Raw genomic sequence first — 23682 nt, forward strand, 5'->3', positions numbered from 1 at the left:
GTTGTTCCAAACTCAAAATGTAAACTTTTAAAGAAACCAACAGTTAATGGTGACCATGGCTATCAAGCTCCAAAAACACCATTAAATTACCATATAAGCAGTCCATACGACTTGTGTGCTATATTTCAAACCATACGATAGCTTTGTGTGAGGAACAGACTGAAATTTAGGGCATTATCTTCCCCTTTGCTGCAGCTCTCGAATCTCATTTTTCATTCCACATTATCATACTGGTGCATCAGGTTTGGTGTAAATTATTGCAAATTATGTAAAAATTACAAAAAGTAATTCTTCGAAGATTTTAAAGCTTTGGTGGAATGGAAGTTTATCAGTGAATAGTGTATGGTTCAAAGGCTCATATTGAAGCGGAAAAAAATCAAGGGGGACCTTGATTAAGCAAAATGCTTAAAGGGATAGTTCACCCAAAAAAGAAAATTCTCTCATCATTTACCCACCTTCATACCATCCTAGATGTGTATGGCTTTCGTTCTTTTTGCAGAAAACAAAGCTTTTTAGAAGAATATTTCAGCTCTGTATGTCCACACAATGTAAGTCAATAGGGTCTAAAACTTTGAAGCTCAAAAAGCACATAAAGGCAGCATAAAAGTAATCCAAACGACTCCAGTGGATAAATCTATGTCTTCAGAAGTGATATGATAAATGTGGGTGAGAAACAGATCGATATTTAAGTACTTTTTTAACTATAAATCTCCACTTTCACTTTCATATTCTTCCTCTTTTGTTTTTGGCCACCTACTGGGCAGGAAGTAGAATTCATAGGAAATATTGATATACTTAAATATTGATCTGTTTCTCACCCACACCTATCACATTACTTTTGAAGACATGGATTAAACCACTGGAGGCGTAAGGGTTACTTTTATGCTGCCTTTATGTGCTTTTTGAGCTTTAAAGATTTGGACCCTCTTTACTTGCATTGTATGGACCTACAGAGCTGAAATATTCTTCTAAAAATCCTCAATTGTGTTCTGCAGATGAAAAGAAAGTCATACACATCTGGGATGGCATGAGGGTGAGTAAATGATGAGATTTGGGTGAACTATACCTTTAAGGGGGAACCCCCATCCCCTATTGAAGCACTCAAAACACTCAAGTGTCCCATATTCGCTTGGCAAACAATTTACAACCCTAAATGTAGCACACAAGTTTTTTAAATGAGGATTCTTCAAAAATTCTCCTATTGTGTTTCATGGAAAACTAAAGCATATGGGTTTGGAACAATATGAGGGTGAGTAAATAATAACAGAATATTAATTCCCTTTAACCCTTTAAAGGGAATGAGTTTTTGAGACATAAATTAACTCTCTCCGTGGACTGTAAACCTGGCCTAACATTAATCTCAGTTTAAAAATGTACCTTCTGTGAAAATGACAGAAGACATTATGCTGACTTAATATAAACAAAGGCTCCAAGTCAAGAGATGTCCAGTGGATAAAGCATCTCTGAAAGAGAATAATTGGTGGACCTGAAGGTAAGAGGCTCGGTGTCGGTTTCAAACGGTGCTTGTGTTGACTAATGAAGTCACATCCTGCTAACTGAGAGCTCAGAGGAACCAGAAGCATTTCCTGCGGCTCTTCTTGACCGTCTGCAGGGCCTGCGGTGAGTCCTGTTGACGCTGAGGAGGAAAGATGAGCTGAGGAGAACTCTGCTCTGATTCCTGCTGCTCCGGAACCTTCCACACCCGCGTCACCTGACCCTCCTGAAGCCGGAAGTCATGCTCCACACTGAGAGAGAAAGACAAAGAGTGCGAGAGAAACACTGTTTATTCTAACCCAAAGTGGCCAAAACGCCTATAAAACCAGCTTAGATCAGCCAACCGGCTTAGGTTGGTTTTAGGTGTTTTTTCCAACAGCGAGGGAAGAAAAAAAGTTAAACGGTTTGAAACAACATGAGGGTGAGTAAATTCTGACAGAATTTTCACTACTCTGTGAACCACACTGCCTGGCCAAAGCAAAAACAAAAAAGTTGCCGTTTGGATTTAAATAAGCAGATACATGAGACTATGATTGGATCATTATTGCAGTGATTAATATGTTTCAGCTGGAAATAATGATTTTAACACTAACTGATGCAGTGTGTAGCTTCTCATTTCTTAAACAACCACGTCAGAATATCCTGTGTTCGTGGAAAAGATGTTACTGTGTTTCAGAAGGGGTAAATTATTGGCCTACATCAAGCAAAGAAAACAACTAAGGATATTGCTGAAGTCACTGGAATTGGGTTAAGAACTGTCCAACGCATTATTAAAACCTGGAGAGATAGTGGTGAACCATCAGCTTCGCAGAAGAAATGTGGTCGGACAAAAATGGGTGCGTCAGGGTAAGAAGGGAAGCACATGAAGCGATGCACCCTTCATGCATAGTGCCCACTGTACAAGCCTCTGGAGGCAGTGTTATGATCTGGGGTTGCTTCAATTGGTCAGGTCGAGGCTCAGCAACGTTATGCGGCAATAAAATGAAGTCAGCTAACTACCTGAATGTACTGAATGACCAGGTTATCCCATCAATGGATTTTTTCTTCCCTAACAGAACAGGGATATTCCAGCACGACAATGCCAAGATTCATCAGGCTCAAATTGTGAAAGAGTGGTTCAGGGAGCATGAGGAATCATTTTCACACATGAATTGGCCACTACAGAGTCCTGACCTTAACCCCATTGAAAGTCTTTGGGATGTGCTGGAGAAGACTTTATGGAGTGGTTTGACTCTCCCGTCAACAATACAAGATCTCGGCCAAAAATGAATGCAACTCAAATGTTGTGACGTTGCATAAGGTTGTAGAAACAATGCCATTATCAACGTGTGCCGTAATCAAAGCTAAAGGCGGTCCAATGGAATATCAGAGTATGCAACTTTATTTATTTTTATTTTTTTTGGTCAGGCAGTGTATTTCTTTAAGAAATGCAAGAACAAGCCTGTATTCAAAGACATGAAAATAACTACTGCTGGCAGAAAAATACAGGCACATATAAATGCATATGAATCTGTGGTGTTGACATTTTGTCAGCATCATTTGAGCTGACAGCTCAGATTGTTGCTGATGATGCAGTGGCCCAAATCGCTGGCAAATGCTGATGTGGACATGCAGCAGCTTTCCAAGAGTCTGGATGGACTGGAGAGATGTAGAGAGCTTCTGAAATACATTATCATAACCCTTCATACTAAATGTGACTAATGAGATCATTGTTTCTTGCAGATATATTTATACACACACTCACTTTGTTGGAGAGAGCGAGAGTAATACCTGCATTGAGTGGTTTCTTTTGTAAAAGCACTAATACACACGCTCACACTTCGCTTACAATATCCCCTAGAGAACGGCAATGTCAGACAGGCAGGGAACACTGTGTACTTTTCTTAACTATACCACTTTTAAAGCTCTTCAAAAAACCCTCTTCCAACTAATTACCTTGCAGTCTCTCTTTTCACATCAGCTTAGAGTCCAAAGGCCTCATGTAGAAATTTTGTGTTTGCACAAATCAGGTTACGTGCGCACGTCAGGATTTCTTTCCAACTCATACATCAGGATATAGTGTATAAACTTGACTTGAAAAAGTTTATACAGATATTCCATGATGTCAATTAATATGAGGTCATAAAAACGGCATGTATAATAACTGTGAATTTTTCTTTAACTTGACTTTTAGCACTGTGGATTTCTAGAAAGTAAAGTCTCGTTAAAGTATTTTTCACACTCTCAATACTTTGTTTTTTATTTTTTATCTTTTAACAATGTCCAACAGTGTATGTACATGCATCACAGAAGATTTATTAAATTTTTTTCTGAAAGTCATGAAAATTCCCATCAGTGTCATTTCCAGCACATGTCAAATTCTGTATGTGTTTAACTGAATTCTGTGTTGGAAATGACGCTGACGGAAATGACCTTTTTTAATGTTTTTAAGATAAAACAGCCGACACCTCTTTCTTGCTAAGTATTTCAGCTAACACTTTATATATCCTAAATACACACAATTCAATAATATTTTCACACTTTTTGATTAATTTGGTGAAATTACAGCTTGAGTGGAAATTACACCAATTAAAAAATATTCTGCTCATAAGTGATATTTACCTTGAATTTTATTTGTTTTCTTCAAACATCACTTGTCTCGTATTTCATCTCAAGCATGCTCTTCACTGACACTTTTGTCGACTTGGTTAACAAGTACACTAACTTTTGAAAAAAACTTTATTAGGGGCAAAATTGTCTGGTGTGATGGAAATGACGCCACAGCTGTGGGACAGTTGTAATTGTAAAAATAAAATGTATAGAAATCATTTTCACACAGTAAGTATTAAAATAGTTTGTTTATTTCACTCCCCGTTTACATTAGTATACTTTTAAACATGTAATAATTTGTATTTTTATAATGGATTTTCATCATTTAATACTGAAGGTCTGGCTAAACCCATCAAAGCTGTAAAATACATTTCAAAAGTACCAAAAATAAATGATGATTGCCTGGTCAAATGTGACCTAAGATTCTAGTCCATCTTGACATGTTTGCATCACACAATTTCTGCAGATTTGTCAGCTGCACATTCATGATGTGAATCTTCCGTTCTACCACATTCCAAAAGTGTTCCACTGGATTCAGGTCTGGTGACTGGGAAGGCCACTGAAGAAGTCTGAAACCAGTTTGAGACGACTTTTGTTTTGTGACATGGTGCATTATCATGCTGGAAGTAGCCATTAGAAGATGGGTAAATTGTGGCCATGTAGGGATGCACATGGTCAGCATCAATACTTAAATATCGCAAGCGATGATTGATTGGTATTAACAGGCCCAAAGTAAACATTCCACACACCATTACACCACCACCACCAGCCTGGACTGTTGACACAAGGCAGGTTGGGTCCATGGATTCATGCTGCTGGCGACAAATTCTGACCCTGCCATCTGTATGCCTCAGCAGATCTCGAGATTCATAACACCAGGCTATGTTTTTCCAGTCTTTAACTGTCCAGCTTTAGTGAGCCTGTGCCCACTGCAGCCTCAATTTTCTGTTCTTGGCTGACAGAAGTGGAACCCGACGTGGTCTTCTGCTGTTGTAGCCCATCCGCCTCAAGGTTTGATGTGTTGTAAATTCTGAGATGCTATTCTGCACACTACAATTGTACAGATTTGTGCCCCTCACTGGATGTTTTTTGTTTCTGGTACCATTCTGAGTAAACTCAGACTGATGTGCATGAAAATCCCAGGAGATCAGCAGTTACAGAAATACTCAAACCAGCCCATCTGTCACCAACAATCATGCCACGGTCCAAATCACTGAGATCACATTTTTTACCTATTCTTATGTGAACATTAACTGAAGCTCCTGACCCGTATCTGCACAGTTTTATGCATTGCACTGCTGCCACACGAATGGCTGATTAGATAATTGCATGAATAAGTAGGTGTAAAGGTGTTCCAAATAAAGTTCTCAGTGAGTGTATGTAAATAACAATGTACACAAATCATTCTGTTCAAGTTGAAAAGTGGTTCTTAATGTAGTGTGTTGCCTTTTTGAGCATCATTGAATGTTTGCACCTTTTGTAATACTTGTGTCTGAGTTTCTCAAATTGTCCCAAATGTCAAAAGCTGGATGTCAACATCATGTAGTCACTGTTGGGAGGAACTCAAATGTGTAGAAGATGCAGGGAACACCAGAGAAGGGATTTTGTGGGCAGTTTCACAACTTTCACAAAACATACATACAGTCATTGATCTTCAAGGAAGCAACACACCATATTAAAGCATGTAAACCGCTGGCTACCACTCCTGGAGTTCGCTAGTTCGAATCCCAGGGCGTGCTGAATTACTCCAGCCAGGTCTCCTAAGCAACCAAATTGGCCCGGTTGCTAGGGAGGGTAGAGTCACATGGGGTAACATCCTCGTGGTTGCTATAATGTGGTTTGTTCTCGGTGGGGCGCGTTGTGAGTTGGGCGTGGATGCCGCGGTGGATGGCGTGAAGCCTCCACACGCGCTATGTCTCCATGGTAATGCGCTCAACAAGCCACGTGATAAGATGCACGGATTGACGGTCTCAGACGCAGAGGCAACTGGGATTCGTCCTCCGCCACCCGAACTGAGGCGAATCACTACGCGACCACGAGGACTTAAAATCACATTGGGAATTGGGCATTCCAAATTGGAAATTTGAAAAAAAATTATAATAATTTTAAACTTTTAAACAGGATCGTTTTAAAATAAATTCAGTTATTATTTTGTCTTGTGGAATATGTGTAAATATATGTCAAATAGCTTCATCAAGGCAGCACTAAATAAAAAACAATTATTGTGGGGGGATTTTATGATAAAAAAATGGCAGATTCTGCAAGGGGGATGCAAACTTATTATATATATATATATCACTTTCTTAATAAGTATTTTGCCTTGGCTTCAAGTAAATCTTAAAACTAAATATATTAACCGATTTTTACTAGAAAGCTAAACAAAAATATTGATTAAGAATAGTTGTTTTTTAGTGTATGTTCAGAATGGAATAGTAGGTAACTACTTAGTAGTAGGTAACTACCGAATAATCATAATTTCATTTTTATATAGTGAAAAAAAGAAAACAAACAGTAACGCTAAGTTTTGGTTGGTTTGTGTTGAGATCCGACTTTTGATTGCACACTTTGGTATCTTTGGACATTGTTGAGATTTCTTCTGAAACCAAAAAGCCTACTAAATACAAAAAACAAAACAACAACCTTGACCTTCAATACAAAGTTAAGCACAATCATTGTGCATCTCAATAACATCAATAAGGCAGCGAAGCCATTGGTTCCCCTCACAGAAGTGTCATTCTATACTATAATTACACTGTCCAATCTCACTCACAGTCTGAAAGCTTCCCCATCTCACAGTGTGATCCACATTCCGTCTCCACGACATCAGCCAATTCTGCAAAGCCTGAAGCTTCCTGCATGGCTGAATCAAATCTGCAGTCCATCATTTTCCAGGAACATCCTTCATTATCTGATCACACTCTCCTGTCGTTTTTTGTACCTCACCCATTTTCACTTCTTACTGGTGGATAGTCTCAGTGTCTTTGTTTGGAATGGAATACTAGCAAAGGCATACTGCACAGTACTGTGTACTGCCTGCTGTCCACTGTTTAAAAATCAGTATGCGGTATGCAACAATAAACATTTCAAACATTAGTATGTTATATCGCTGTCACATGAGCTCACTGCATTGCATGTTTAATTCAGCAAGTGACATGCAGTTATCTCACAAATAAATAAGGAATATACAGTATAGTCAAATATGGAATAAATAATAAAAATGCCATAACTTTTGGCAGTCCAATTAAATAATGGGTCAAGGAGGAGTTAAAATTTGACATTCTGAGCATCACCATGCTTTTTGAAGAGTTTTGGGTTAGATTTTCAAGCTTGCGATCCTCTACTGTTTGTTTTGATATACACAAGTTATTTCTGACACACAGAGTCTATATTTGACAGGCTGACATGACAGCGATGTCGTGCCAAGCACACTTATAATGTCTGTGCCAGTGAATTTTGATGTCAATAAACCCTGTATGTCACCAACACCTAATAAATGGGTTATTCTCACGAAAACGGGTCACATTTCACCCTAAAATTGAAAAGAAGAAAAATTACGTTTTGATGAAAGAAAATGAAGCCTACTTCAGGACTGTTAAGATTTGTTGAATTTTGAAATTTTTCATGACAATCAAGCACATTTCCCTCCCTAATTGTCATTACCATAATGCACCCATTGAGTTTTTTCTATATATATATATATATATATATATATATATATATATATATATATATTATTAATTCCCCTTATTTTTAATGTTGATTCTCGTTCTTTTTTTTTTTTTTTTTTTTGTAAAAATGATTCAGTAAAATTGCCTTTTGTTCATACAAATCTGCATCAATTAAAATCAGTACAACACATACTTCCATGATGCATGAAGATTTTACAATTTAAATAGTATATTATTTTTATTGCTTTACAGTAATTATAATGAGATTTTTTTTTTTTTTTTTTTTTTTGCATTATAGTAATGCAAATATGGGTGCAACTGTGCTTAATTTTTATGAAAATTAATTTCTTCATTTCTGACATAATAAAAAAAAGGAGCATTCATTTTTATTGCTTACACTACTAATAATACGTTTTCTTTTTTTACATTACAGTAATGATAATTTTCATGTAAATGTACTTAATTTTCATAAAAATAATGTCATAATACAATGAGATTTTATTTTTTATTACTTTACTGATAATGAGATTTTTTGCATTACAGTAATGACAATGTGGAGGAAAATGTGCTTAATTTTTTATAAAAAAATAATGTCACAATACAAAAAAAATTATTTTACTTCATTGCTTTAATGAAAAGATTTTTTGTATTAAAGTAATGAGAATTTGCAGATAAAAACACATTTTTTTATTGCTTAACTAATAGTAAGATTTTTTTTGCTTTACACTAAGGAGAATTTGCAAGTAAATGTGCTTAGTTTTTATAAAAAATAAAGCTTTTTTTTTTATTTATTGCTTTACACTAATGATAATGAGATTTTGGAAGTTAATGTGCTTATTTTTAATGAAAATGTCACAATTAAAAAACAATCTTCTTAATTGTCCTAAAAGTATGTTTTACTTTCTATGAAAAAATATTATTATTATTATTTTTATTTTTATTTTTTCAGTTTGAAATATAACTTGAACATATAACCCGGTTCTTCACAGGTTTTCGTGGGATTCACTTAAATATGTATGGAAGTTATTTAACACCCTTTTAAAATGCTCATGTCTTAAAGATGTCTATTCTGTATTCTGTGGACCCCTGATATTGAGATGTTTCATTCTAAGAAGAATATTGAGTTTTTCCCACAGATGCTTATGATGCTCTAAATTAGGACAAATCTTGTTAATGCCTCTTTATCAAATCCAGCCCACCCATATTAGCTCTTTTCCCCCCCTGGGTACAACTCCAACCCACACAGAGGCACATAATTTGTTGCAAAGCTTCAAAAGATGCTCTGCTCTTAAAACCCTTAAAATAGAAGCTATGATTCCAGCCCCATACTTAACATTTCTCAAAAAAGAGCATGTTATTCGTGTAAGATGGTGTGAATAAAAGACAGTGATGATAGAATGGGGTAGAGGAAGTAATCTTACGTCCAGACACTGGTCCATCCATTCTCAGGAGCAGAGGAGTGGTAATTAGGACTGCTGGGAGGGACAGAATGCTGCTCAGCTTCTCAGTGGTCTTTTTTTCTGAAATGATTTATCTGGAGGGGGAAGATGCTGGAACTGCAGAGAGTTTGATTCTCTGGACTCACAGACTCATGCATGAAACTTCACTTTGTTTCCAAATAAAAAGTTTGTGCATGCACAAAAAGCAGAATCCGCATATGTACAAAAAGGTTTTAGGTTTTGAAATCCATACTTAGGTAGTTATACCAACATATTGTATATACACATGCTATGTCCTACTATATATAAAAGTTCTCATTCTTGTATAAGGGTGTTTCTTCAACTTTAGCCACTTTCATGTGCGAGGGGTTGTTTTATCCCTATGAAGCCTGATATAAAAAATAATAATCAGATTTTTTTAAATGTATTTTTAATTAAGCTGTTTTATGAACCTATAAAAAATATAAAATAAATGAAAAATGATAACATGTTATGTATTGTGAATGACATTAAAATGAGGCATGTCCCGATACCATTTTTTGGAGACCGAGTAAGAGTAGCGATACCGATACAATACCGTTTATTTATTTATTTTTGCAGTTTTCAAATACAATACTGTGAGACTAATCAATTGAGGTGAGTGTGTTTAGTGTGTTTCACTAACTGTTCTCAAAAGACATAATAATAATAATAATAATAATAATAAAAATGATCAAAACTATTAAAATTTTACAGAAAACAATTATGTAAAAACATAATCACTATAGACAAAAACAAGAGAGCTTACCTGCTGACTTTATTGTTCCCTATCTGTCACTCACTCGACATTGTGTCGATGTAGTGACACTAGGGGTCACTCTTGGGAGCCCCAAATGCCTCTGCTTTTTGGAAAAAGGCCAATGGGAATTGGCGAGTGGAATTTGCATGCCACTCCCCCGGACATACGGGTATAAAAGGAGCTGTTATGCAACCACTCATTCAGATTTTCTCTTCGGAGCCGAGCGGTTCTATTCATTGAGCTGAATTCTCCGCGATTTTCATTCACCTCCTTTGCTGGATTCTTACGGCTCATTTCAGCGGCTTCTCCCCCTCTGCACCGGTGCAGTGCAGAGAACGCCCCTGGGTGCTTCGGCAGAAACAAACAAACAACAAAAAGAGTATATTCTAAAAGAGTATATATTCTTCATCTTTTTAAAGATGCCTTTCCGCTTCTGTGTTATTCCTGGTTGCGGCTTCTGACGGCCACGATTGTTGTCTTACGTGTCTGGGTGCTGCCCACGCGGACACATTGTTCGTTGATGGGTCTTGTCCTCATTGCGAGAACGTGACCATGGCAACATTGCGGTCCCGGCTTGCCTTCGTAAGAAAGCAAGCCACCCCAGCGGCTCCCCGCCTCGGTCCTTCTACCTACGGGTATGAGGCCACGGCGGTTAGCACTGGGGCCGATTTGGGGACCTCAATGGGAGCACCTCCGCCGGGTATCCCCCCACGGACCTCCCATTCCTCAGCACACTCACTTGCCCCGGTCGGGCTCTCGGATGAGACCGCCGGCTCCGGCACCCGGTCACGGTTTCTTTTCTTCCCAGAGGTGCATGAGGAGCTGACAAGATCGTGGAGGGCACCTTTCACGACCCGATCTCGGTCTCTCAGCACCCTCGATGGTGGGGTGGCCAGGGGCTATTCGGGGATCCCCCAGGTGGATAAGGCGCTCGCGGTGCACTTGTGCCCACAGAGCGCCACCACCTGGCATGGGCGCCCGAAGCTCCCATCCAGGGCCTGTAGGTTCACGTCATCTCTGACGGCTAAGGCCTATGGCGCCGCTGGACAAGCCGCCTCCGCCTTGCATGCCATGGCTCTCCTGCAGGTACACCAAGCCAAGGCACTGAAAGAACTGCACGAGGGTAGTTCCGACCCGGAATTGATGCAGGAACTGCGCTCGGCAACCGACCTCACTCTCCGTGCGACGAAGGTCATGGCGCAGTCTCTCGGGCGGGCGATGTCCACCCTGGTGGTCCAGGAACGCCACCTTTGGCTCAACCTGGTCGAGATGAGAGAGGCTGACAAGGCACGGTTCCTTGACGCCCCCATCTCCCAGGTTGGCCTGTTCGGTGACACCGTCGAGGACTTTGCCCAGCAGTTCTCGGCGGTGAATCAGCAGACAGAGGTTCGATGGCTGAGTCTGGAATCTATGACAATAATGGAGACAACATCCAAGACAGAAAACATAAGAATTGTAAACAAAACAAACAAAAAACTACAATGTTGTTTCGGAGCTCGCAACGTAGCAGCCATACTCAGCACCATCTTGAGTCCAAATCTAGGAGATATCATGATTTGAATTTGTACGCTGAATGTTTACACAGGTCATTCTTACGCCAGACAGTATTGACTTTTGGTACTGGAGCTCAGAGTTCAAGTACGTGAGCTTATCGGGTCATAAGTATCTGGACATCCTGCTCTTTTTGTATCATAATAACTGGTCATGTAAAACAATAAGATCTTCAAAATGACAGAGCAGGCTGCATAGGTAAAAATACATAACTATAAATATCACATCCCACTTTAAATAAATCTTATAAAAATTATCTGTCAGTATTTTCAAAACTGTGTTTTTTTGCGGTGGGCATGATTGGAATGTAATGATGATTGAGAGATATACCTCAAAAGCCTTTTATATCATATATGATACATGTGCATATATGTTGCATATATGTAACTTTTTAATATCAGTGAAAACCATTTATGACCATATATCAGATTTCTGTATGGGTTGACATGAATGCATTGCTTACACATGTGAGTTACAGCCACAGCCTCTGATTAGCGCTAATCTCTCATGCTAATCTGTAAACTGCTTAACTGAACACTTTCACTGACATTCATCTATGGATTTATGACTGCATTTACAACATAGCCTGAATCCTGACAAGTGCCTGGCAGACAAGATTTACACTGTTTTCTGCTGATAAAACTGACTTGCTCGGGCAAACGACAGCCTGGGTTTGATCAGCTGAGTCAACTCGACTGATTCCAATTATGCTAAAGTAATGTTAGCAACGCCTCCTGTTTAACCACTCAAAGGCACAGATGGCCTCGAGGGTTTTGGATGAGCCATGTCCATTTTGCATTGGTGGCGGTACCGTTGGCAGGCTATCTGGCCTCTGGAGCTGATTTGTAAACTCAACAATTGCGCCGGAGAGCTGTTTATCAGGACAAACTTTGCCTCTTTGAAATGTAAATCTGTAAATCTGTTCGAGTCACTCCTATCTGATGGAAAGTAGCATTCATTTGCACTTGAAAGGGCTTTTTGATTCAAATGTTGTAAACAGCGTATGTGTGTAGTAAAGAGAATGGACAGAGGTGTGTGTCCCCCAGGTTAGAAAAGGCAAAGTACTAGTACACAACTGGGGCTCGCTTCTTTGAATATTATGAACAAGTCAAGCTTCACTCAGCCAATATGTTCATGACCGAAACAAGTCTTATTATTCTTTATTAAAGGGATCGTTCACCCAAAAAAGAAAATTCTCCCATCATTTACTCACCCACATGCCATCCCAGATATGAATTACATTCTTTCTTCAGCAGAACATATTTGAAGAAAAATAGAAACATATCTTAGCTCAGTAGGTCCTTAAAATGCAAGTGGATGGTGATCAGACCTTTGAAGCAAAAACGTCATACATACAAGTACTCCTCGCTACAGACTGTAGCACGATGACGTAGTGGATCTAATCCCATGCGTACTGGATTTTAGTGACGTAGTGGATGTTTTAATGTGCATGCGTATTCACATTTTAGTGTTTTGTTTTATTACTGTAGCATACTTAACAGCCATTAATACAGTATATATTCATATAACACACACACACACACACACACACACACACACACACACACACTTATATATTAGGGCTGCACAATTATTTAAAAAAAAAAAATCATGGGATGACATTGTGCGATTATTTAACCACAAAGGGCTGCAGCATTTTAATTAAGTTAATAGATAAATCAAGCTGTTTGCTTCAAAGACTATGCATGCTGCTCTGTCCTGTCTGTATTGTGTATAAGCATTATTACAGTGTATTCAGAGCGGTTCTGTGCTCCTGAACTCCATCTCATGCTCAGAGTAACAGATGTGCTGAGCATGTTATTTTTAAAATGCTCCTGATTCACTTAAATTTCACTTTTGCATACTTCCAAGTATGTTTGACCACTACATGTTAATAAACAAATACAAATAATTCACCCCATAGCATTTATGTACAGCGGAGGATATGTTAAAATGAGGAGCACATTATAGTGAGGAGTATATTGCTTAATTTATATATTTGTTTTCTGAGGGTGAAGAGGAAAAACAAGGAAAAGTAATTTACGAAATCCATGGTTATGACCATTTTTAAAAGCTAAGCTATATTAAACATATTTATCAGTGTAATACTTTAATACTAAGTAATAATGTACTCAGTGTAACGCATAAAAAACAAAACATCCACTACGTCACCAAAATCCACAACGCAGAGGATTAGATCCACTATGTCATTGTGCTACAGTCTGCAGCGAGGACCCTCTCCATCCATATGATTCCACTGGTTAAATGAATGTCTTCTAAAGCGAAACGATTGCTTTAGTTGTGAAAAAGATCAATACTTAAGTACTTTTTAACCATAAATCATCGCTTCCAGTCAGCAGCAGTATACGCATTCAAGAGAGGGCGGAGTTCACACGGTCTCTCGTGTGATGTATTCGCACCGGCATGCTATGGACGTAATCTCACGTTTTTCTCTCGGTTGAAACATCTGGGATGAGAACACAAATGCCCCATTGTGGGTAAACATACAGATACAAATACCAGAGCCAGCACAGTACTGAAGAGGGGGCGTTTGAAATACCGAAATGGGGCGATGACGTAAAACAAAGTATTCCCAACTAGAAAAATATATGTGGCCCATATTTGTCATGCCGTAAACAAACATGTCGCTACTACAACCACGAAACTAAAAGCTACTGAGCAACTTACAGATGCCAGAGCATTGAATAATCTTACTACATAAAATTAAAAGCAAAATAGCCTAGGCCTACATATTCGAAAACTCGACTCATTGATAGCCATGATATAAATATGTCTTAGACCACCAGAAATATGTTTTAGATACACCATTTCAGCGGTTTTACCATGAATACAGACAAGTTACCACGACAGCACCATCATCAAAAATTAATTGTGCCTGCTTTACAATAACGCACACGCTCTTTGCGACCCATTTAACAGATGCATAATATTATTGTAGGTTAGAACATGCCTGAACCCCACCAGTGACAAACAATAACAATACTGTGAAACAACCAACTAACAAAGACCAATTATCTAACTTTCTAAAACATGAAAAAAAATGTCAGCATTCCTTTAGCCTACTCAGCAGAGTTGCAGTCTTCTCTTCGATGAGTGGAGCCTCCTCAGCAGTATCTCCTTCCATTCTTCCTTGAAATTCTACTCAGATCATTCTCAAATGCCAGCTGGATCAGATTGGCTTTCCGTCTAAGCAACATGCTGCGTCTGTGCTCAGAAAATACGTTCTTCATTGTTGAGAAAGAGTTCTCACACATAGCAGTTGAGGGTCCAAATGTTAGTGCGTGATTGAAGGCAGTCAGCACCACTGGCATGGCATGGAAAACGCTGGAGTATTTTGATACAAGTTGGCCCAGAGTCACTTTTTCGTCCTGGCCTGTGCACCGTGTTTGCAAAAACTGACTTGCAACGGTGAACTGTGACTCCACCATTTCGGTGTTCATTAAATCCAGTAGTGGTTTCACTTTCCCCACATCCAAAAAGTTCTCAATTCCAGGGTCCAATGCATCCAAAGCTGCCATGTACTTGCTATTACGTTCGCTGAAATGCATGGCCATTTCTCAGAGATGAGAGTCAATAATGCCAAAAAACAGCTGCTTGCACTCCTGTTCAATGTTCACTTCATGCTGACCAAGACTCTCGTTCACAATATAGTCTTGTAGAGACTTTCTGGCCTGTCACTGGCGTTTTGGAGGAGCAGGAACCGCATCATCTGCACCTACCCTGTAAGCCCACAGTTTTGCAAACTCAGCATCCATTCGTAGACTTTCAATGCAAGAAAAAGCACTTTGAATGAACTGAATTGCCGTGATTAAATCCGTTTGTTCAGCTTGCAGCATCCTATTAGGTGGGTCCATCAGGCTAAACACTTTGTACATCACACAGGCAAGAAATTTGAAAGTCGGTCCTGTGATGGCCTTGTTAAGTCCAACAGCTTCAATCTCACATCAGCACTTGTTCTTGTGGTTCCGATTTCTTTCAGAAAATCCACAAGCGTGATGTGTGATTTCAGGTGTCAAGGTGTCCAATCCACCACTGACCCCCCTCCACTGCACTCTTGGATGAAATAATATGCACGATAACCATGCTATGTTATTGATGATTAAAATGTAATTGATGATTAAAACAATGAATGTAGGGGACTTCTCTGTTTAATTTGTTTTGAATATGTTTCTGCATGCCTCCCTCTCTCCCAGACATGACGCTGGCCCCGTCATAACACTGACTTAGTATTTTATTTGTGTCGAGACCAACATTTGACAGCTCTTCAAGCACAATGTTAGTGAGTGACAGGGCATTACACTTGTTTGTGGTCAATATCGACAACAACCTCTCTTGCACTGTGCAGTTCTGGTCTACATACCGAAGAACTATAGAGATATTCTCACTGCCTGTCGGGTCCTTAGTTCAATCCACCTTAATTGTAAACCATGATTCCCCAACATCTTTCACAATTTGCTCTGTCACAAACGTACTCATCAGTTAAATTAAATCATTTTAAACATCACATGATGTGTATGTAGCATTTTTTAGGAATTGTACTAAAAGCCTGCGCTAGCTCTTTATTTTGTCTCAGCATGTAATCAAATAGAGACAGGAACAGTTTGTTTGAGACTAGCAATTCAATAATGTCTACAACTGCAGACATGTACAGGCGGTTTCGAGAAAGTTTATCTGAATTTACCAGGGTTGAAATCTCCTTTCCTGTCGAACATCGCAATTGCTGCTCTTTCCAAATAGCCACTGATGCTTGATGCTCTTTACTGTTAGCTTGTCTGCAAAATCCCTTCGCATTATCTGTAGCATGCTTCCAATTGCTAAAATCAGTGGTTGTGAAAACAGAGTCACTCCCACCAAATTTTCGACAGAGAAAACAAAAGCAGAATCTGCTTGCTCTGACTATTCAAGCCAGTCCCTCTCGTGGTACCAATTTGCCGACAACGATCGCTTACAGTCATTTTTAAGCTGTTGTTTCTTTGGAAACTGCTTGAGACGAACCTGGGCTGGCTTGTCATTGCCAAGGTCCTCTGGCACACTTGATTGTGATGGCGAGTCGTTGCTTTTTCCAGGCTGAGTGGTAATTGAGAGTGATGGAGGCGGGCCTGTTGTCCAGACTGCTTGTTTGGAGCCCAGGACCAGAGCTAGTTGCAGCTGATCTAGGTTCATCTTTTTAATCCATTTCTGAATGTCCATGTTGAAAGTAGCTAGCAAATACAATGCAACCTTCATGCAATGTTCACACGTTTGTTCTTTTTGTGGCGCAGGAAGTTCAACGTAATGTAATATAACATAGGTGTGGGAGCACGCTTAATGAGACAACCAATCAAAATGTGACTTTGTGTAACATACTGCCCTTAACTAAAATATTGGTATTGTAGCCTTATATTAACACTAAAATGCTGATGCACTATTTCATCCTTAAAATCCCTTTTCACATTCATCTTGACTGAGGGGGCGGGATAGTCTGGGGGAGGGGGCCCCTAATGCCCCCTCGTGACACCGGCCCTGACAAATACAGATCTGAACCAAAACCAACAAAGCTTCTGTACAGTTTTCTTCGCACTCAGTTGTAAACAGCACTTCTATTCCGTACTGCTGCTGACCGGAAGCGATGATTTATAGTTAAAAAGTACTAAAATATTGATCTTTTTCACACCAAAAGTGATCGTTTCACTTAAGAAGAAATTTATTTAACCAGCAGAGTCGTATGGATGATGTTTATGCTGGCTGTCTGTTCTTTTTGGAGCTTCACAGGTCTGAGGACCATCCTTGCAGTGCTGCTGATCTAAGATTTTTTTCTATTTTTCTTCAAATGTGTTCTGCTGAAAAAAGGATGTCATACACACCTGGGATGGCATGAGGGTGAGTAAATTATTAGAGAATTTTCATTTTTGGGTGAACCAACCCTTTAAATGTGATGTGTGATTGTATTTTTTGATTACACATGTGTTAAAATACTTTTTTGCATCCCAGCTTAAGAGTCAACTATGGTCACCTCTACACTAATACATTTTCTTTTGAAAATGCATTAATTTCTTGAAGTTTTGGGCTTCCGTCCACACTGAGATGCCGCTTCTGTCCAGCGAAGACTGAGCTTTTCGAAAACACTCTCCCAATTGGATACATTTGAAAGCGGCGTCTTCGCGTTGTAGTGTGGACAGGGAAAACTGATATATTTCAAAAAGATTACGTGTTTTTTGTCAAGTGACACAGTCAAGTGATCCATTCAACCCGAAACAATAGAGATGGTGGCCCATGTTGTAGCGGCATTGTTGTCCTGCTATATCATTTGATAACGTTGTTAAAGATAAATGTTACTTTGTACAACCTTCACATTGCATTTCCTCAAAGGCAACGGGAAATTTACTCGGAATTGCTGTCCGGGTAAAAAACTAGATTGAGATCTGGGGAATGTGGAAGCCAGGGCAACATCTTGAAATCTTCATCATGTTCCTCAAACCATTCCCGAACAATGTGTGCAGTGTGGCAGGGCGCATTATCCTGCTGAAAGAGGCCACTGCCATCAGGGAATACCATTGCCATGAAGGGGTGTACCTGGTCTACAACGATGTTTAGGTAGGTGGCACGTGTCAAATTGGCATCCACATGAATGGCCGGACCCAGGGTTTCCCAGCAGAACATTGCCCAGAACATCACACTCCTTTCACGGGCTTGTCGTCTTCCCACAGTGCATCCTGGTGCCATCACTTCCACAGGTAAACAGCACACACATACACAACCATCCACTTGATTTAAAAGAAAATGGGACTCATCAGACCAGGCGACCTTCTTCCACTGCTCCAAGGTCCAGTTCCGATGCTCGTGTGCCCATTGTAGCCGCTTTCAATGGTGGACAGGGGTCATCATGGGCACTCTGACCGGTCTGTGGCTATGCAGCCCCATACGCAGCAGGGTGTGATGCACTGTGTGTTGTGACACATTCCTCCTGTAACCATCATTAAAATATTCTGTGACTTGTGCCGCAGTGGACCTTCTGTCAGTTCAGACCAGACGGGATAGCCTTTGTTACCCTTGTGCATTGATGAGCCTTGGGTGCCCAACACCCTGTCGCCGGTTTGTGGTTTGTCCGTCCTCGGACCACTGTCGGTAGGTACTCACAAATGCTGACCGGGAGCACCCCACAAGCCTTGCCGTTTCAGAAATGCTCTAACCCAGTCATCTGGCCATAACAATTTGGCCATTGTCAAAGACACTCAGGTCTTTACTCCTGCCAATTTCTCCTGCATTCAACATATTGACTACGAGAACTGATTGTTCGCTTACCATCTAATCTAACAAGACCTTGACATGTGGCCTTGTTAGGAGATGATCAACATTATTTGCTTCACCTGTGAGTTGTCATAATGTTTTGGCTCATCGGTGTACTGTTTATACACATTTTGCATAAAAAAGTAAAGGCTATACTTTCAATATATATATATATATACATACACTGATCAGCCACAACATTAAAACCACTGAGAGGTGAAGTGAATAACACGATATTAGGCAGATGGTTTTAATGTTTTGACTGATCGGTTTATATTAGAGCTGTCGATTTAATGCTTTAATTCAGTGCGATTAATTATATTAAAAACAATGCATTAAAAAAATGTGCGCAATTAATCATGTCCCCGAACCGAAATAAGGAATATTCTTTCCATATGAGCAATTCAAGCTTGAAGTACCACCTGTTTTCTCCAGGGTGCAGTATGCAAAACTCACTGTATTCTGTTTATATGGGATTATATTTAGTAACAAATAAAACATGTACTGCCATCATGCATACTCACAACTGTACTTTAAACAATTAAATTATTATTATTTTTAGTAGCAGTAGCAGTATCAATATTATTGTTTATATATATATATATATATATATATATATATATATATATATATATATATATATATATATATATATATATATATATATATACACTTGCAGCCAAAAGTTTGGAATAATGTACAGATTTTGCTCTTATGGAAAGAAATTGGTACTTTTATTCACCAAAGTGGCATTCAACTGATCACAATGTATAGTCAGGACATTAATAACTTGAAAAATTACTATTACAATTTGAAAAAACATATTCAGAACTTCTTAAACTACTTCAAAGAGTTCTCATCAAAAAATCCTCCACGTGCAGCAATGACAGCTTTGCAGATCCTTGACATTCTAGCTGTCAGTTTGTCCAGATACTCAGGTGACATTTCACCCCACACTTCCTGTAGCACTTGCTATAGATGTGACTGTCTTGTCGAGCACTTCTCACACACCTTACAGTCTAGCTGATCCCACAAAAGCTCAATGGGGTTAAGATCCAGAACACTCTTTTCCAATTATCTGTTGTCCAATGTCTGTGTTTCTTTGCCCACTCTAACCTTTTCTTTTTGTTTTTCTGTTTCAAAAGTGGCTTTTTCTTTGCAATTCTTCCCATAAGGCCTGCACCCCTGAGTCTTCTCTTTACTGTTGTACATGAAACTGGTGTTGAGCGGGTAGAATTCAATGAAGCTGTCAGCTGAGGACATGTGAGGCGTCTATTTCTCAAACTAGAGACTCTGATGTACTTATCCTCTTGTTTAGTTGTACATCTGGTCTTCCACATCTCTTTCTATCCTTGTTAGAGCCAGCTGTCCTTTGTCTTTGTATATATAATATTAATGACAATTGGGGGAGGACGGGTTAAAAAAATAGGTGCTTAATTGTCATGAAAACATTGTAACGATGCAAAAATGTAACCATTTTTTACTTTTCTTTTAAATTGTGGGTAAACTTTGACCCAGACAAGTTCTTGACTGTTTTTGTTAGATTCATCTGTCTAACGGAAGACGACTGTAATATACACTATTTCTTTGGTAATTATTTTTCCAAACCCATATACAGCAAATTAATAACAGACAGCTTTGTGATGGACATTTTGTCATATTCCAGATTGCAGCTATTTGCAAGATATCTGGAGTTTTTATTACATTATTTAAAATGTCTTTAAAATAATGCCTTTGTACAGCATCATAAGCAGGCCACCTCTTTCCACCAATTTAGATTGATTTCAGTATGCTTAAACATGAATAAAAGTGTTTTCATAGCAAAACACTGCTGTCGCTTTTAGGCAAGTAATTCCAAAATTCAATCAGCTCTCAGTAACAAGACGACCAGTTAAAATACACGAGCGCTGAGACTTCATTACACTGAACTCTGGGAAAAGCCTCAGTGAATTTATTGGAAAAGCCATATTTAAATAAAGCGACGTAGAGGTCTATCAAGAGACAGAACGCATTAACCTACTTGTCAAATATGAGAGGTGCAATTTACTTTAACTGAAACGTCTCTGGAACAAGTACCTCATTTTCCGCTATGATATGAAAATGATGTTCAGGTACGGTGTGTGAAAATTAGAGATGCTGGCTTACATATAGTCAATTTAAATCAAAACCATTGTGCAAGGGACCATTTAATCAGTTTGTGATTAGTCTTAATGGGGTTAAGCATATGTTTTCATTGAGGGTTCACTATCGCAGGTGCATACAAAGGATCAGGAATCCACAGATGACGTGATGGATGCATAATTTAAATTAAATGGCATTTGCTCTAATCTTTGTCATGATAATAATATTTGTTTTGGCCAACAGAAATTGTGATTAATTCATACAAATTCTAAACATATGTGGAAATTTGATATTTATGAAAAATACTGTTGTCCAGAGAACACGGTTAAAAATTTTGGTTAAAATCTACCCTCATTATATAGTTAACCCTTGCCTGAATGTATGCCAGTGTGCTTTTGTTTTGTTTATTTGTTTACTCAATTTTTGTGAGTGGATATCACAAAACCTGTAAAGAAATGGCCAGGTCATATTTCATATATCAAAATCAACAGAAAGAGATAAGAAATTATATTTTGCATAAAGAAAATTAAACTCATTTTTGGGACCATTAAAGATTTTTTGCATCGTGACATTTTCATAACCATTAAGCACCACATTCTCATTACCATAATGCTGCAAAATGATGTTTAAAAATATTATATTATTTAAATAGTAAAGTATTTATTCTGTACATCATGCAAGTATATTTTACTAAAGTCGATTAAGATAAATCAATAAAAATATTTGTATTACTGTAATATAGTAAAAAATGTTATTATGGTAAATAGAATATGGGAGGAAATTATGTAATGACAACTGAATTTTACTTATATACTTAATATAAATATATATTTTTTTACACATTACAATAGAATTGGGAAGGGGGTTTAAATTAGTTTAACTGTCATGAAAATAATGCTACAATGCCAACATTTTTTAATGGTCCTACAAATCATTTTAAAGGAATAGTTCACCCAAAAAGGAAAATTCTCTCATCATTTACTCACCCTCATGACATCCCAGATGTGTATGACTTACTTTCTTCTCCAGAACACAAACATAGATTTTTAGAAAAATATCTCAGCTCTGTAGGTCCATACAATGCAAGTGAATGGGGTCCAAAACTTTGAAGCTCAAAAAAGCACATAAAGGCAGCATAAAAGTAATCCATACGACTCCAGTGGTTTAATCCATGTCTTCAGAAGCGTGTGGATGAGAAACAGATCAACAAGACATTTTTCACTATAAATCTCCATTTTCAAACAGCCCTCCTATGTGCGTTCATGAGAGTTCTTCTTCTTCTGTTTTTTGGCAATTCGCATTCTTTGTGCATATCGCCATCTACTGGGCTGTTTTGCAAATATGACTTCTCTCCCTTTTTTTCCTCCTCCCTTCCCAGTAGGTGGCGATATGCACTTAGAATGCGAATCGCCAAAAAACAGAAGAACTCTCTTCAACTCGTATAGGAGGGCTGTTTGAAAGTAGATTTATAGTAAAAAAGGACTTAAATATTGATCTGTTTCTCACCCACACCTATCATATCACTTCTGAAGATATAGATTTAACCACTGGAGTCGTGTGGATTAATTTTATGCTGCCTTTATGTGCTTTTTTGAGCTTTAAAGTTTTGGACCCTGTTGACTTGTGTTGTATGGACCAACAGAGCTGAAATATTCTTCTAAAATTCTTCATGTGTGTCCATCAGAAGAGAGAAAGTCATACACATCTGGGATAGCATGAGGGTGAGTAAATGATGGGGAGAGTTTTCATTTTTATGTGAACTATTCCTTTAATATGCAAAAAAAAATATTTCTTACCTTTTATTTTTTTTATTTTGATTTTGGGGTGATAATTGATTTGGGCATTTCAATACGTTAATTTGCGAGATTTTCCTATACAAGGCTACAAATGTCAATATTATCTTGTATTGCCTTCTCAAACCACCTCAAACACAAATACAAAGACGAACACTGCAGCGATTGCAGAACTCACACTTAAAATAAGTTATTCTCTATACTGTTCTTTTGAGTGATCACAAACAAAATGTACACCCAGTAACAGTATGTGCATCTTGCTATCTGATATTTTAATTTGTAATTGAGTAGCAATAACTTTGTACATGCTTTGTGCATTATTAATTAGCCAGTGTTGATGCTGATGATTGCTGGTTGATGACAATGATAAATTTGCAATTTATAAACAAAAGTTGAAGGTGCTGATAAAATTATTTACAAAAAAATAGCCTACATGAATGTAAAAGCTTCTAGCTACAAAAGAGAATCTTACCAAGAAAGATGGTTACACTGTTGACATGTTTATAGCAAGCAACCTGAATAATAAAAGACATTTGAAAGTAACTCTATCGCCCCCTTGAGTACTGAGGGATCGAACCTGCATCCCTTTGAGCAAAATGTCGTGAGTGCATTATGAAACCACTACACCACAGCCACAATGCCATATGGCATCAGATTATGAAGTGATAAAATGACCCTGTTGTATTGAGGACTTTGACCCGAGGCGAAATGAAACCCATCTGTAACATCAGAGAGAAGCTTATACAAAGACTTTATGGTCCAAAACATCTCTCTCCTCAAACGAATGATTCGCCCTGAAGCGTGAGGAACACTGAGACAATCATTTGTTCAAAGGAAACCATGAAGACTCAGTGGCGAAATCAGAAAATAGAAAACGTCCGCGCACAGTTTTTCAGCGCAAAAACCTGCGTCTAACACACCATTAGTGTTGGGTAACTTACTCCAAAAAAAAAAAAAAAAAA

General features: G+C 38.5%; 1 protein-coding gene across 3 annotated transcripts in view; it reads right to left on the minus strand.

Annotated features, from left to right (window-relative positions):
* Nucleotides 1-940: 940 nt before the first annotated feature.
* The window catches only part of LOC127423196 (proline-rich protein 36-like), a 135753-nt gene continuing 113011 nt past the window's right edge, over nucleotides 941-23682 (minus strand). For all 3 annotated transcript variants that reach the window (XM_051667350.1, XM_051667346.1, XM_051667343.1), the window contains one exon: nucleotides 941-1745. In XM_051667350.1, coding sequence (XP_051523310.1) covers nucleotides 1565-1745 — 181 coding nt within the window. In that variant the 3' untranslated portion in view covers nucleotides 941-1564. The remainder of the gene's footprint in view (nucleotides 1746-23682) is intronic.

Source organism: Myxocyprinus asiaticus, chromosome 3 (genome assembly GCF_019703515.2).
Source record: "Myxocyprinus asiaticus isolate MX2 ecotype Aquarium Trade chromosome 3, UBuf_Myxa_2, whole genome shotgun sequence".
Taxonomy (NCBI): Eukaryota; Metazoa; Chordata; class Actinopteri; order Cypriniformes; family Catostomidae; genus Myxocyprinus; species Myxocyprinus asiaticus.